At 42.0% G+C, this 13,793-nt stretch overlaps 1 protein-coding gene across 1 annotated transcript in view; it reads left to right on the top strand.

The window, feature by feature from the left end:
* CPD (carboxypeptidase D) overlaps positions 1–13,466 on the top strand; it is a 47,614-nt gene extending 34,148 nt beyond the window's left edge. Inside the window, 4 exon segments of the mRNA XM_030185694.1 lie at positions 9,799–9,930; positions 10,410–10,595; positions 10,859–10,958; positions 11,598–13,466. Coding sequence (XP_030041554.1) covers positions 9,799–9,930; positions 10,410–10,595; positions 10,859–10,958; positions 11,598–11,824 — 645 coding nt within the window. The 3' untranslated portion in view covers positions 11,825–13,466.
* Positions 13,467–13,793: the final 327 nt, after the last annotated feature.

The raw sequence follows: 13,793 nt of genomic DNA, 5'->3' as shown, positions 1-13,793 counted from the left end.
GACCAACGCAACTATAGCTCTAACATGAGCCATGATGTGACCCTCCAGAGTCAGCTCAGCCTAGACATAAGTGAAGGAAGTGCAGGCTGATAGCCAGTTGTAAAATGTGTGTTTGCCAGTGGCAGCCCCTATCCTGTTTGGGTCAAAAGAAACAAAAGCCTGGGGAGGGGATTTTCAATGGACTTAGTCCACTCCAGATAGAAGGCCAAGCTCTCTTGCAGTCCAAAGTGTGCAATGCACTTTTGTGGGTATGAGTTATTTAAAAAACAAAAAAGAAAGCTGAAGGCCAGATCCTCCAGGGTCATGTTTTCAGAGATGCTCCCCATTCCACATGAAGGACCCAAAAGGCAGGTAGAGCTCCGAAGTCTCAATGCGTGGTTGAGATGATGGTGCAGGGATGAGTGATTTAGATTTGTTAGGAACTGGACGACATTTCTGGGAAAGGGGAAAGACTGTTCTGAAAGGATGGGCTCCACCTTAACTTGGGTGGAACCAGGCTGATGGTGCAAGATTCTGGTGTGCATTGAAACTTATTAGAATTGCAACAGAATCATTTCCACCAGCACATAAAGATTTTTTTTAACTTCTGAAGTTAAAGATAACAAGGTTTCAGTGTTATGAAAAGTTCTTTGTTTTTTTTATTTATTTATTTATTTATAACCATTTACATTTTTACAAGCGATAAAACAACTTGCCAAAAATACAGAAAAAAGTAATATATAGGAATTATTTCAGTCAGGTAATTCTATTCTTTTCCTTAGACCACTAACTGGGGAGAGTGAAACAAGACAAGGAGATCAATTAAACAGCAAACAGAAAAGAAAAAAAAAACGTGGTATTAACCTGATTATCCCCAGATATTACTTGTCTAATTCATTATTTCACATTAATCATCTGGTTGGCTTCTTCAGGGCCAATACGGTGTATAGTCAAATCATTTCATTGAAAACATACTTCCTTAGCATCCCTCTGGACCGGCCCAGGATTGGACTGATGGGTTGTGCTCGCCTTCCAGCAGGTTGGAGACTGAGAAAAAAACTCTGACTCTAGCGAGCCAATAGGAGCCCTGGTCACGTGACCCTAGCCTCAGTATTTTCTCAGTCTCCCAGCAGGTAGGAAGTGAGCCCATTAGTCTCTCTTTATTTTCTGACTTGTCTGAATTTTTTGTCTAGTTGGTACTTTATTCTGTACTTTATTCTGTGCCACAGGAATACTTTGGAGGCTTGTTAGAATTTCAGTTTTGCCTCAGGGGTGTTATACTCGGGTGTCCCGGGTCCCTCCCCCTTTTCCTCCCCACCTCCCTGCTAACGAGTACAAATTTTCAGGGAAGGGCCCCCTTTTGACAAGCAAAAGGGTGTTGCCTTTGGGAGAGGCAGCCAGGTTTAAAATATTGAAAGAACAAAAAAAAAAAAAAAAAAAAAAGAGAAAGCTAAGCAGAAGCAGTGCTTCCCCATAGACCTAACGAGCAGACAGCTCCGTTTAGTGTTTATTATTCTGTCTGTGTGCATGGTAGCAGCTCCTTAAAAAAACAAAACAAAAAAAAAAACCCGCTGAGAACTTTTCTGGTTCTCCTATGGTTGAGTTTCGCGGGTGTGTAGTTTGCTAAGCGCTATTTTTGTATTCGGAGCGTCTTTTGCTTTAAAAGAATTTAGGCGCCAACCAGCTCGTCGTGTGCACGCGCGTTCCCGCGATGTCGGCAAAGCTTAAGCGGTGCGCTGTATGTCAGCGTCGGGGGGTTGGCTCCTCTGGCGCTTGCAAATTTTGTACGGCGGCGATTGGAGCGTCGGGCTCTACGGTTCCTTCTGCTTCGGGGATTCAGTCTTCGGCTCCCGTTCCTTCACCGTCGTGGTACGCGCGCCGCCGCCATGTCAGAAATGCTGAAACTGTGCTGTCCGCCAGTGTCAGGGGGTTTTCTCTTCCGGCTCCTGTAAGTACTGTACCGCTCTGGCGGGTGCGTCGAGCCCTTCTTTGCTTTCGTTGTCGGCAGTTTCGTTGTCGGTTCAAAGTTTATCGCCGTCGATGCCGGTGTCAGTAAGTTCTGAGGGGTCAGGCGCGCCGCCAGAGGCCGCTCCCGCGATTTTGGCACGAACAGCGGCCATTTTGAATCTTGCTCCATCTTCGCCATTGCGTGCACAGACTTTGGACATCAATATCTCCAATCCGGATTCTGGTATTTTGGGAGCTCTGGTGCAATCTGGGCCTACTCAGGCAGGGGATTTTCCTCCTGAGTTTGTGCTCCAGATGTACCAGGCCTTTTTGATGCAACAGCTGGGGCAGAGAATTCTGTCAAGCCTGCTCTTCCACCTCCAAAAAGATTTAGGGAAGGTGATTTGTCTGGAGATTTTTATGGCGATCAGGAGAGGTCCTATTTATTACAGCAGGAAGAGCTTGCAGAAGATTGCTGGGATGGTCTTTCCTCTGCAGATTCAACTTAAGCGCCATAGTAGCTCCAAACATGTTTGTTCACCTATTCTCAGGGCATAGGTTAAAGCATTTTTGTGCTTGCTTAAAGAATTGTTATACAAAATATTACTTTTCCATCAAGCCATATACTTTGCATGGCTTTACATGCAGCGGTTTTTATACAAGAAATGCTTTCTTTTGGCAGGAAAGCCCTGTGTAAATTGTCATGGCTCTTTAAGCCTATCATGCTGTATGTTTCCTTTGTACACTGGGACGCAGCTGTTACAAGCATTTTTTTTCTGTTGGAACTTCACAGGTCCATGTCCTCCGAAGTAGTAAAGAGAGTCATTTTAGAATAATGCAGTTTATTGTTTTTCTTTTCAATGCATCTTAACAAAAGCTCACATTTCCCTTCTCCTCCTCCTTCCCCAGTTTATTATTTTACTGGACATTCCCACAGGAAAGCTTTAGGAACAGTAGGGAGAGTAGCACTGCTACTTTCAACAGCTATTTACAACGTCTTAACGGTAATACTAGTCTACTATTTTTACATGTTCATAGATCTTTAAATACAAAGAAAATACAGAAACTGTTTTTTCATAAACCGCTCGGTGCAAACCAATTGAGCATAGTTTTTGGGCAATTCACTGGCTGTGCACAATGCTTCATTTGTTGGCACATTTCCAACTTTACTTCAAGCTGAAGCCATCTTTTGTTCCCCTCTCCTTCTCAGAATGTCAAGATGCTCATAATTCTGTTTATTCAAACAGCAAAAGTATCCTTGGTTCTGGTATAGGCAGTTGAGGGAAGTTCTGTACTAGTTTTCAGATTGAAATACTCAGAGGGATTTTGTTGAGCAGTATAACTACAACTTATTGTAGTCTATGCTACCACCTTCTAAATCTATGAAAATTAAACGCAGTCTTCTGGTACAATTTTGCACATCTATTCAACTGTGCATGCTGCCCGAGTAAAAAAAAAAAAAAAAATGTACTCTGGTTCGAGACTTTCTAGTCAGCTGCATTGTACTTTAGCCTACTTATTTCCAGGCAAGAATGATCCACAAGACTAGTAAACCTGTAGCACTTATAAGTGTTCTATTTAAAATGCCCTATGCCTCCACACAATTTGAGGCATTAAAAAAAAAAAAAATGTTACTTCTACTATATTAAGTGTAAGCATTGTGGATCATCATACAGCACAAGACGGTTAATGGGATGTAAGTGCTATGAGATCAGTAAGAGGAGTGTGCCCGTCCCTTATGGAACCCTCACATTTAACCAATTTTGAAGCCGGTTTTCCACACAGATGTGCAGGTTAAAGCTTAGCTTGTTAAATCTCAGCTCTAAAAAAAAAAAAAAATTTCATATTTGAAATCTTGTAAACAAATAGCAACTCATTATTTCTCTATTACGTGGGATAATTGTAAGAGGTACCCAGGGGGAAGGGGGTTCACTATATTGAGCTCCAGCATATCTCTGGTTGGACTGACGATTTATCAGTGAATGGCACCCAGTGGCTTGGTGGCCTGGGAAGAGCACTAGGGGAAGATTAGACTACTAATTTCACAATGGATAGGACCTTGTTACAAGACAATATCAATTTGGTTTTGGGAAGGGACAAGTATTCTTTCCTCCATTTTGCATGATCTGCCAGGCAACTGCAGATTGACTATATCCATGTCCTCTTTCTTTCTTCAAGTGCATCTTCTTTACTGGCGTAGTATCCTGCTCTTTTGCCTTTCTGCCGGTTATAAGGCTGGTAGTTCTTGACAGCGCCTCAGCAGTAGCCTATATCAATCGGCAGAGGGTGACAGGGTGCCGGTAAGAGGCGGAGTGTTTCCTGGTATGGGCAGAAGCTCATCTCACTGCCATATCAGCCTTGCATGTAGCAGGAGTTGACCAATATTCAAGCGGACTTTCCCAGTCGTCGCACGCTCGATCCAGGCGAATGCACTCTCAGCAATCGAGGTGTTTTTAGTTGCTAGTACGTCATTGGGGCACTCCAGTTTTCCATCTGTTTGCTTACAGACTCAACTCAAAGTTCCTCCGAATTTCTTTACGCGCTTCCTCCGTAGCCTCTATTAGGTCGTTTCCTTCAAAAGATAGAGGAACATGGGAAGCCAGTAATTCTGGTGTTCCCAGATTGGCCTTCACGCTCTTGATACGTGAATCTGCAGCGGCTGAAGGTGATGTCTTCTCTTCGACTTCCGCTATACAAGTCCTTGCTGATTCAAGGGCTGGCTTTCCCCGGCTCGATTTGGTCTTACGACTTGTTTATTGAACGAGCCCATTTAGATCATAGGGGTTTTTCTTTTTTATTTCCACCGTGCTTCGGTCTCGTCGTCGCTCCACCTCTCTCAACTATTTTCGCACCTGGAGAATTTTTGAGACTTGCTGTGCAGATGCTGGGATTGCTCCTTTTCGAGTTTCCATGGCTCAGATGTTTTTCTGCAGCGAGGATTTGAGGAACGACTGTCTCTTTCTTCACTTAACATGCAGGCGGCAGCTCTGTCCGGTTTCATAGGTCGGATTTGGGGTAAGTCGGTGGTAGTCTTCCCGAAGTCGCCCATTTCCCATTTCTTAAAAGGAGTTAGCCTTCGGCCACCGGTCAGATTGATCTTTCCATGTTGGGACCTTAATCTGGTGTTTTCGGCTCTCTCGGGGCCTCCGTTTGCACCATGGCAAACTTGTTTTTTTTGAAGGACTTAACCCTAAAGGCAGTGTTTTTTTTTTTTTTGTGTCTATTGCGTCCGCGAGGAGAGTTTCGGACTTGCAAGTTTTTTCTGCAGGTCTCCATTTCTACAGTTTTCTAAAGAGCGAGTGGTCCTTCTCTCTCTCTCTCTCTGTTTCATCTGTCACAGTCGGTTTTCTTCCTGTTCTGGGATTGGTCTCAGGAAATCTGGACTGACCCTACTCCACATTTCGCCCATTAGATTGTAAGCTCCTTGGAGCAGGGACTGTCCTTTTTTCTTAATCGGTACAGCACTGCGTAACCCTAGTAGCGCTCTAGAAATGTTTAGTAGTAGTAGTAGTACACACAAGCAGTAGACATTGTGTGCTTTGCATGGTAAGAGAGTGCTTAAACGATATCTCGCAGTCACTAAGGTTTTTCGCCGCTCGGATTGTCTTTTGCTTGTGGCTGGTCACCATAAGAGTTTTTTTCGGTTTCTAAGCCTACGTTATCTAGGGAGGTTTAAAGAGATGGTACCTTCAGCCTACCTCTCGGCAGGCAAGGCAGTCCCGGAGGCTAGTAATGCTCATTCCACTACAGCGCAGGCAGCGTCATCCACGGAGTATTCCTTGATGCCTCCTGCAGAGATTTGTAAGGCGGCGACTTGGTCCTCTCTCCATTCTTTTCCTATACATTACAGAATTGATGTTCATTGTTGGCAGGAGACGGTCTTTGCATCACGGGTACTCACTGCGGCCTTGCTGGGGTCCCACCCGTAGGACTACTGCTTTGTTACGTCCCATCAGTCCAATCCTGGGCCGGTCCGGAGGGATGCTAAGGAAGGAGAAATTAGACCTTACCTGTTAATTTGCTTTCCTTTAATCCCTCCGGACCGGCCCAGGCCCCTCCCTGTTTCAGTTTTCTGTCTGGGTTTGCATGGTCTATTTATTTGTTTGCAGAGCTGTTTTTTGCTAGTTACTTAGACAAATATAAAAAAAAAAAAAAAAAAGAATCATTGATCTTCTGTTATGGCCATACCGCTGCTCTGGTAAGGGTACGTGGTGAGCCATTACAGTGAGGCCATACCGCTGTTCTGGTGAGGGTAGTCGGTGAGCCATTAAGATAAGGCCATACCGCTGCCCTGGTAAGGGTTTGTGGTGAGCCATTACAGTGAGGCCATACCGCTGCACTGGTAAGGGTACGTGGTGAGCCATTACAGTGAGGCCATACCGCTGCTCTGGTGAGGGTAGTCGGTGAGCCATTAAGATAAGGCCATACCGCTGCCCTGGTAAGGGTACGTGGTGAGCCATTACAGTGAGGCCATACCGCTGCTCTGGTGAGGGTAGTCGGTGAGCCATTAAGATAAGGCCATACCGCTGCCCTGGTAAGGGTACGTGGTGAGCCATTACAATGAGGCCATACCGCTGCTCTGATAAGGGTACGTGGTGAGCCATTACAGTGAGGCCATACCGCTGCTCTGGTAAGAGTACGTGGTGAGCCATTACAGTGAGGCCATACCGCTGCTCTGGTGAGAGTTGTCGGTGAGCCTTTATTAGAGCACGTTTGCAATAGTGCTCCCTGGTTGCTGGAATTCCTTGAGGCACAGAATGTATTCTTCTTCTTTCTGCTTTGTTATTCAAATACTGAGGCTAGGGTCACGTGACCAGGGCTCCTATTGGCTCGCTAGAGTCAGAGTTTTTTTCTCAGTCTCCAACCTGCTGGAAGGCGAGCACAACCCATCAGTCCAATCCTGGGCCGGTCCGGAGGGATTAAAGGAAAGCAAATTAGCAGGTAAGGTCTAATTTCTCCTTATTGTCCAATATTAGTTAGAAATAATAGATCTGATTTCATTCTATCTCTTTTAAAAAACAGAAGTTATTTAACAATACATATACTTAAGTCTCTAATTCAGATCCCACTGATTAAAGTAATCCCAGTTTTCACAGGCTTCACTCTTTTTAAAGTAATAATTGAGGAAATATTTCTGAGGAAAACTTTAGGAGTCATACCCGGAACTCTGGGAAAAACAATAATCTCGATATTAATCATCTATAATAATCATTTTATTATTCAAAGTTTCTGGTCTATTGTCATTTTCAAGATCATAACCACTTCTTGCTCGTGTAGAATCATTTGTTATATCAATTTTTCACTCTCAGAGGGTTCAGTTAAATTGTCCATGTAACTCTCTAATAAAATTATATCTGAAACAAAATTATTTACTGCCACCATTAGGTCCTGAAGCGCCTTCCAGATGGTATTCAGTGTAACCTCCACGGGAGCAAAAAAAAACTCCAAGTTGATTTCTCTTAGGTGTTTAGGAGTGGTTCCGCCGATTCGGGTTCTGCTGTAAACGTCCTCCGTTTCAGCATATGCCTCTAACTCACTCCTCCATTCCTTTGGACATGGTGGTTGAATAATTCGGGAGCGATGGAGTTGTTTTTTCCAGGTCCAAGAATGTTGACGCTCCTTCGCCGGCGCTAATCAAAGGACTCGCTAACCCTTTCATCTGTGGGCAGTTCGTCGCACAGCGGTCCCACACTTGCTGCTCATGGGACAAAACGCTGGCCATCGGCGGCTGACCGTCGGTTGTCCCCTTCCTCTCAGTTAAGGTAACTTCAATTGCAGAGAGGAAATTTACGTAAAGAAGACAAAACTTCAGAGGGCAGCTGGGCCGTTGGGCATACGAACTTCAGGTCGCCATCTTACCACTCTCCCAGTTTGGGACACCCTTTGTCTGGTTTCTCCTCAGAGGCCTGTCTGATATGGGTAACCCTTCAGCATAGCCCTCTGAGTCATTGAAACACAGAAGCCCCTCCACCACTACAAGGTGGTGTCCCTTCAGAGGGAATGAAAAGTTCTAAATCCATGCCGAGAGTTATGTAAAAGATTAAACCGTTCAGTAAAATTTGTTGATTGAAAGCTGACCAGAAATTCTATTAATTTAGTTAGAAAAGTAATACTTGCAGTCGGTCGATAGCTAGAGGTCAGTGATAAATCTCTGTTAATAGAATTTTTCCCATTGCTTCAGAAAACCAACCAGTTTTTAATGAAGCATTTACAAATGAGGCTATCCAATCCAAGATTTCCTTAGGAAGATCCTTTTATAGATAAGAAGGAAAATTGTCTATTGGGCAGTTTGATTGAGATAATCTATTAATAAATGAAACTAATTCTGAACCTGAGATTAGGTCAAAAGAAGACCAGCTTGCATCTGCTGGAATAACATTTAAATTAAAATGGGGTTTTAGCAAGCCACAATAAGAGTAATAGTAATAGTAATTAGTAATAGTTTGTTTCGATGCAGAATAATTAGCTAATTCTTCATCTGTTGGTTGAGAAATTGTTGTAGATATTAAAGGTATCAAATTAGAATTTACCAAATTAATAGTTTCCTTAAGTTAGGTTTTTCAGAACCCACAAGAGATGAATAGTATTCTTTTTGGCCTCATTTATTCTAGAGTTATAGTATTTTAGTTTCATTCTCCATTCAATCCTAGTGTTCTCATTTTTATTCTTTCTCTATTTTCGTTCCAAGCATCGGCATTGTCTTTTCGTGATCAATAATTCCTCAGTAAACCATGGAGATTTAGATTTTCTGGTAATCTTTACATCCTTTACTGGAGCAATGGGGTTTAAAACAGATGTAGTCACAGCTTTCCATGCTGAAAGCATTGTTTCTGGATTGAATTAAGAATCAGTTAATAGTGGAATAATTGAAGACCAAAAAAGCATTTTACCAGTTTTACCTCTAATTTTGCAAGTTTTTACCAGAAATAAATTGTGAAAATTTCAGTAAATTGTAATTTAAAGTGAACTTACAAATATGATGGTCTGACCAGATGACAGGTTCCCATTTAGAAAATGACAATAGATTTAATCTGTGCAAATAATCTAACATATGTCCCTTTTAATGAGTTGTAGTAATTTCAGGTAATACAGACTGTAAATCCTGTAAAAGAGATAACATCTCTAACAGAAGTATCTGTACAAATATCAGATCTGGTATCTGTACAAATATCCAAGTGTAAATTAAAATAACCTTAAAATTATCAACTCTGAGAATTTAGTACTTGCATCTAAAATCAGCTCATATAGATTAGATGCAATAGAGGGCCAAGATGGAGGTCTGTATATAAGCATCAAACCTATAGTACTTGGAATAATTAAGCATTGATAATTGGCAAAGTAACGTTTCTAAGCCTGGCTTCATATGAGTTTGAACTGAAGTTTAGTTAAAGATAAAAAGGCTTTAAAAATAATAGCTAAACCTCCACCCTTTCTTGTGTCTCGAAATAGATTAATTATTGAATAACCAGAAGGACATAAATTCCTAACAGTAGATATTGAATGTTCCACCAGCCAAGTTTCAGCCATGATTACTAGTCCCAAATCTGTATCATTTATAAAATCTCTTAATGCCACCTTATTACAAACCGATCTAGTGTTAAAATAGCAAGGGATAGGTAAAAGTGAAGATGATGAAACTTCAGGAGTCAGTGATTTTCCTCAGGTTTTTAATTTGAGAGCCATATTGTTGATTATGAGAATTTGGACCATACCAATCAGTACATCAATATATCGTGGCATTACCTGAGAACAGTGGCCCATCCTATAGCCAAACATGAGATAGGCAGAGTAGAATATAGATAATAGCACAGCTGTAACTGAATAGATGTCTGACTGTTCTGTAACTTGCCTCTTAATATCTGTACTCTCCAGGATTACAGCACTACCTTTGGTCATTGTCCAGAGATCACGGTGTACACAAGCTGTTGTTACTTTCCTGGTGTAGGACAACTTGCTTCTCTCTGGGCAGAGAACAAAAAGGCTCTTCTCAGTATGCTTGTGGAGGTGAGACATTGGTGAATTGTACTTCTGTTACTCAGCATGCTGTATGTGAGTTTTCCATCCAGAGAAGCAGACAAAGATGCTGGAGGTGCCCCTGGATAGTAAGCAATTGATTGCACATTATAATATCACCACTTATAGAGCTGTGTACTTTCTACTTGATTATCTGTTTACACGTATAACAGATGCTTCATTTGCATGCACAAAAAGTGGCTGTCGAGAGGAAGGGTACCAAGAAAGCTCTTGGATATCTGACTGAACCTATATTTCAGATGCACATCATGGTTGAGGAATGCTATCCATCAGACTTAACCACTGGGTGTGTGTATAATCAAACTGCATTAGTAGTATATTATATGGAAATATCACAGATGTTCTTGCCACCTCAAACTGCTTTGAATGCAATCTCAAATTTTCAGTATATGATCATCATTCATCTTCAAGATGTACTGGTAACTTGGAGATGTTTTTGATGGTTTTAGGTACACAAAGGTGTGCGTGGGATTGTGAAGGATAAAAATGGGAAAGCTGTATCCAATGCAGTCATTGTCCTGGGCAAAGGCACAAAAGTCCACACAAAGGAGGGTGGCTACTTCCATGTACTGCTTGCTCCTGGCGTCCATTACATCGATGTCATTGCAGAAGGGTATCAGAAGCAGCACACTCAGGTGAGAGACACAGAAAATGCAGTCGAGGGAGAGATTTGCTCATTGTTGTAGTGTACAAAACAAGGAAATTGTGGATTTTTTTCACGATTCTGTTTTTGTTACAGTGTTTGTTGCTATATAACCATTTCTTTTGCTGTTGACAACTGCATTGTGACCTGAGAAACTAGTATTTCAGGGAGTGAAGTACAAGTGGGGGGATCCTTTTCTGTCTTCCTGCTCTGAGACTGGTCAGCAACTGTAAGTGCTGTCTGTTGCTTTTTCAGGTGTTTGTTCGGCATGATGCTGCGGCCTCTGTCGCTGTAGTGTTTGATTTGGATAACAGGATATTTGGTCTATCCAGAGAACTAGTTGTAGCTGTTGCAGGTAAAGACACATGTTTATATAAAATTGAAAGTATTCTTAGAGGGGAGGTATGGGGAGAGGGAAGAATTAGTTACCGCAGCTACAAAGCCTTTGCTTTGCCTTGACAGAATTGTAAGTGCAGACATAGATTTAGGGGGCATTTATTTAATGGTGTTTAGCATATGCTTATGTGCCACAGGGCCCATTTCTTTCTCACCCCCTTATGTGATGGGGGTTCAGGGCTCCATTCACTGCCCTGCTGTGAAGGAGAGCAGTAATACCTTCTGCCATGATATAGGCTGATGCCACTTTCTGACCCTAGTTTTCATGAGTGCTGCACTTCCCAGGGTAGAGTAGTATGGTTGCTTGGATACACAGAGCTAAAGATTAATAAATAAAAACAAAAAAATAAAAGGCGACAGCTCCCAGAAGCTGTTGAAAATTGAATTGTTAGTCCAGTTAAAAGGCATCACCTATTTTTTTTGTTCATTAACCTTTATTTCTTCACTTCCTAGAGCACACAGATTTCACTGGGTTATGGTGGAATGGGTACCACCTGCTTGATGATGCCCATTTTTTAAATTCACTGTTCAGCTTTAAATGGACTGAAGCATACCGGTGATAACTAGTTTTCAGACCACCTTGCCTTTCTTATTTCAGGTGCAACTATGTCTGCCCTGGTCCTGACAGCCTGTATTATGTGGTGTGTCTGCTCCATCAAGTCCAACAGGCACAAAGATGGTTTCCACCGTCTGCGGCAACATCATGATGATTATGAGGATGAAATCCGCATGATGTCCACTGGCTCAAAGAAATCCCTCCTGAACCCTGAATTCCAGGATGAAACAGACACAGAAGAGGAGACCCTGTACACCAGCAAACAATGAGGCAGAGCTGCTGTGCGGGAGAGATACTGAAGCTGGAAAATGCTTCCAAAGGAAGAGCTGGCAGCCCTGAAAGCTGCAGTCCTGAAGTTGATGGCTATGGATAGGACCTTTCTTATCTGCAGAGCTCATTCTTGTTTTCTGACCATTTGGTTCCAGTCACTGGATGGTCTTAATTTATAAGAAGGGCCATGTGGATGCTGCAGCCTTTTCTCAATTGCACTTAGGTCAGGAGGAAGTCAAAGGTCAAGCACTAGGTTTAATGCTGAAATTTGATTCCAGAAGTTTTTAGAATAGCACTGGGGGGGGAGAGAGGATGGGTGGGGTAAGTTTGGTTTGGGTTTTTTATTTAACAAAAATGCAGTAATCAAACTTTGGACTATGGGCATTCTCAGCTGATTTTGATAATGGTGAGCCTCATCAACATGATTTTCTGTATCACTGGTTTTTACAAAATTGTGGTGTGATTTGGTATAGGGTTAATTCTTCTTGGCCTATTTCTGCTGGGTTTGCAGGGAATCTTGCTACCTGGGCTTGTGAGGAGCCATGTGCAGTGGTAAGTTTAAATAGGGTTGGAAGAAGGATATCTTGATTCCTGGGCCTGAGGATCTGTGCACAGCACTGGGTGTGGGTGGGGGCATTGCTGTCTGGGCATTTGAGAAGCTATCCATAGCACAAGGTTTGAGGGAGAAGAAGATCTTAGTAGTGTGCAATGCAAGGGGAGGTCACAGCCAACAAGTTTAAAAGGAAAACAGTTACCTGTATTATCCTTTTTCTTAATGAAACAAGTCTGTTACAATTTGAAAAACTGCAGGGTATATTTCCTTTCCATCTCTGGGAGGCTGTGACATGCGAGAGCAATATCCTGGAGTGTTTACTCCAAAGAGAAACTTGTTAGGCCAATAGTGGAAACAGACTTGGTCAAAGCCATCTTCAGATATCCCAGATGCTGCCTTATGTGTAACTGGCTCACTTGGCCATTTAGTATTGGAGGTTGGCAGTCTGGCACTTGTTTACAGCCATGGGAATGCATTCTATTCATGGCCACTGCAGGGCTTAAGCATACTTCTTTTTTTTCTGTATTTTCTTGTTTGATGGTAATGTTTAAGTGTTTAGATTAATTTCTAAATAAGTAAAGAGTAAAGGGATTTGGATTTAGTTAATGCTTTTCTCAGACAAGTTGCATGCAGGTACAGTAGTTTTTGATGTGCTATAGTACTGTGTGGAAATGAGCATAAAAGATGATTCATCTGCTTCCACTGGTGGGATCTGTATAGAAATCGTCTGCCCAGCCTACCTCTTCATTCAGATGCAACATTGAGAGAGGACTGACTCAAGTCTAATGATGTGAAAAATACATTTTTCTGGGTGGTGGTCTTCCTCTGTTTATGGAGGGAGAGATAATAAATTTAATACAAATAGGTGATCATATTGGTTAATTTTTCAGCTGTGTTAAATTGGCTGTTTGCTCAAAATCCTGCCAGATGTTATCTTCTTTAAATCATGATCCTAGTATTTGTTCTTGGTGTACAATAACATGAAATGTGCCTCAGTGAATAGTGAAGATTGTCTTATGTCCTGTTCCCTAGATTTTGAAAAAAAAAAAAAAAAAAAGGCAAAGAATCTGCTTACAAAAGCAGTGTAATAATATGAAAGCAGATAAAATATAAATATAAAAACACAATTGTAATTGTGTTTTTATATTTATATTTTACTAGTAAAAAAGGCCCGTTTCTGTTTGTAAGGAAACAGGCGCTAGCAATGGTTTGTTTTTTTTTTTTTTTTTGTATCTGTAGAGTTGTTAGTAAAGTGTGTGTGTTTGAGTGTGTGTCACAGTGAGACACAGAGAGTGGAAAAGAGTGTGTGTGTGTGTGACACAGAGCTACAGTGTGCCAGAGTATGTGTCTGCGTGTGTGCATGACCCCCTCATTCTGTCCGATGTGCAGTTACCCCCACCTTTTGTGTTTGAAGT

This window comes from Microcaecilia unicolor, chromosome 13 (assembly GCF_901765095.1).
Source record: "Microcaecilia unicolor chromosome 13, aMicUni1.1, whole genome shotgun sequence".
Taxonomy (NCBI): Eukaryota; Metazoa; Chordata; class Amphibia; order Gymnophiona; family Siphonopidae; genus Microcaecilia; species Microcaecilia unicolor.
Note: the sequence above shows the minus strand (reverse complement) of the source record. Positions and strands in the feature narration are given on the sequence as shown.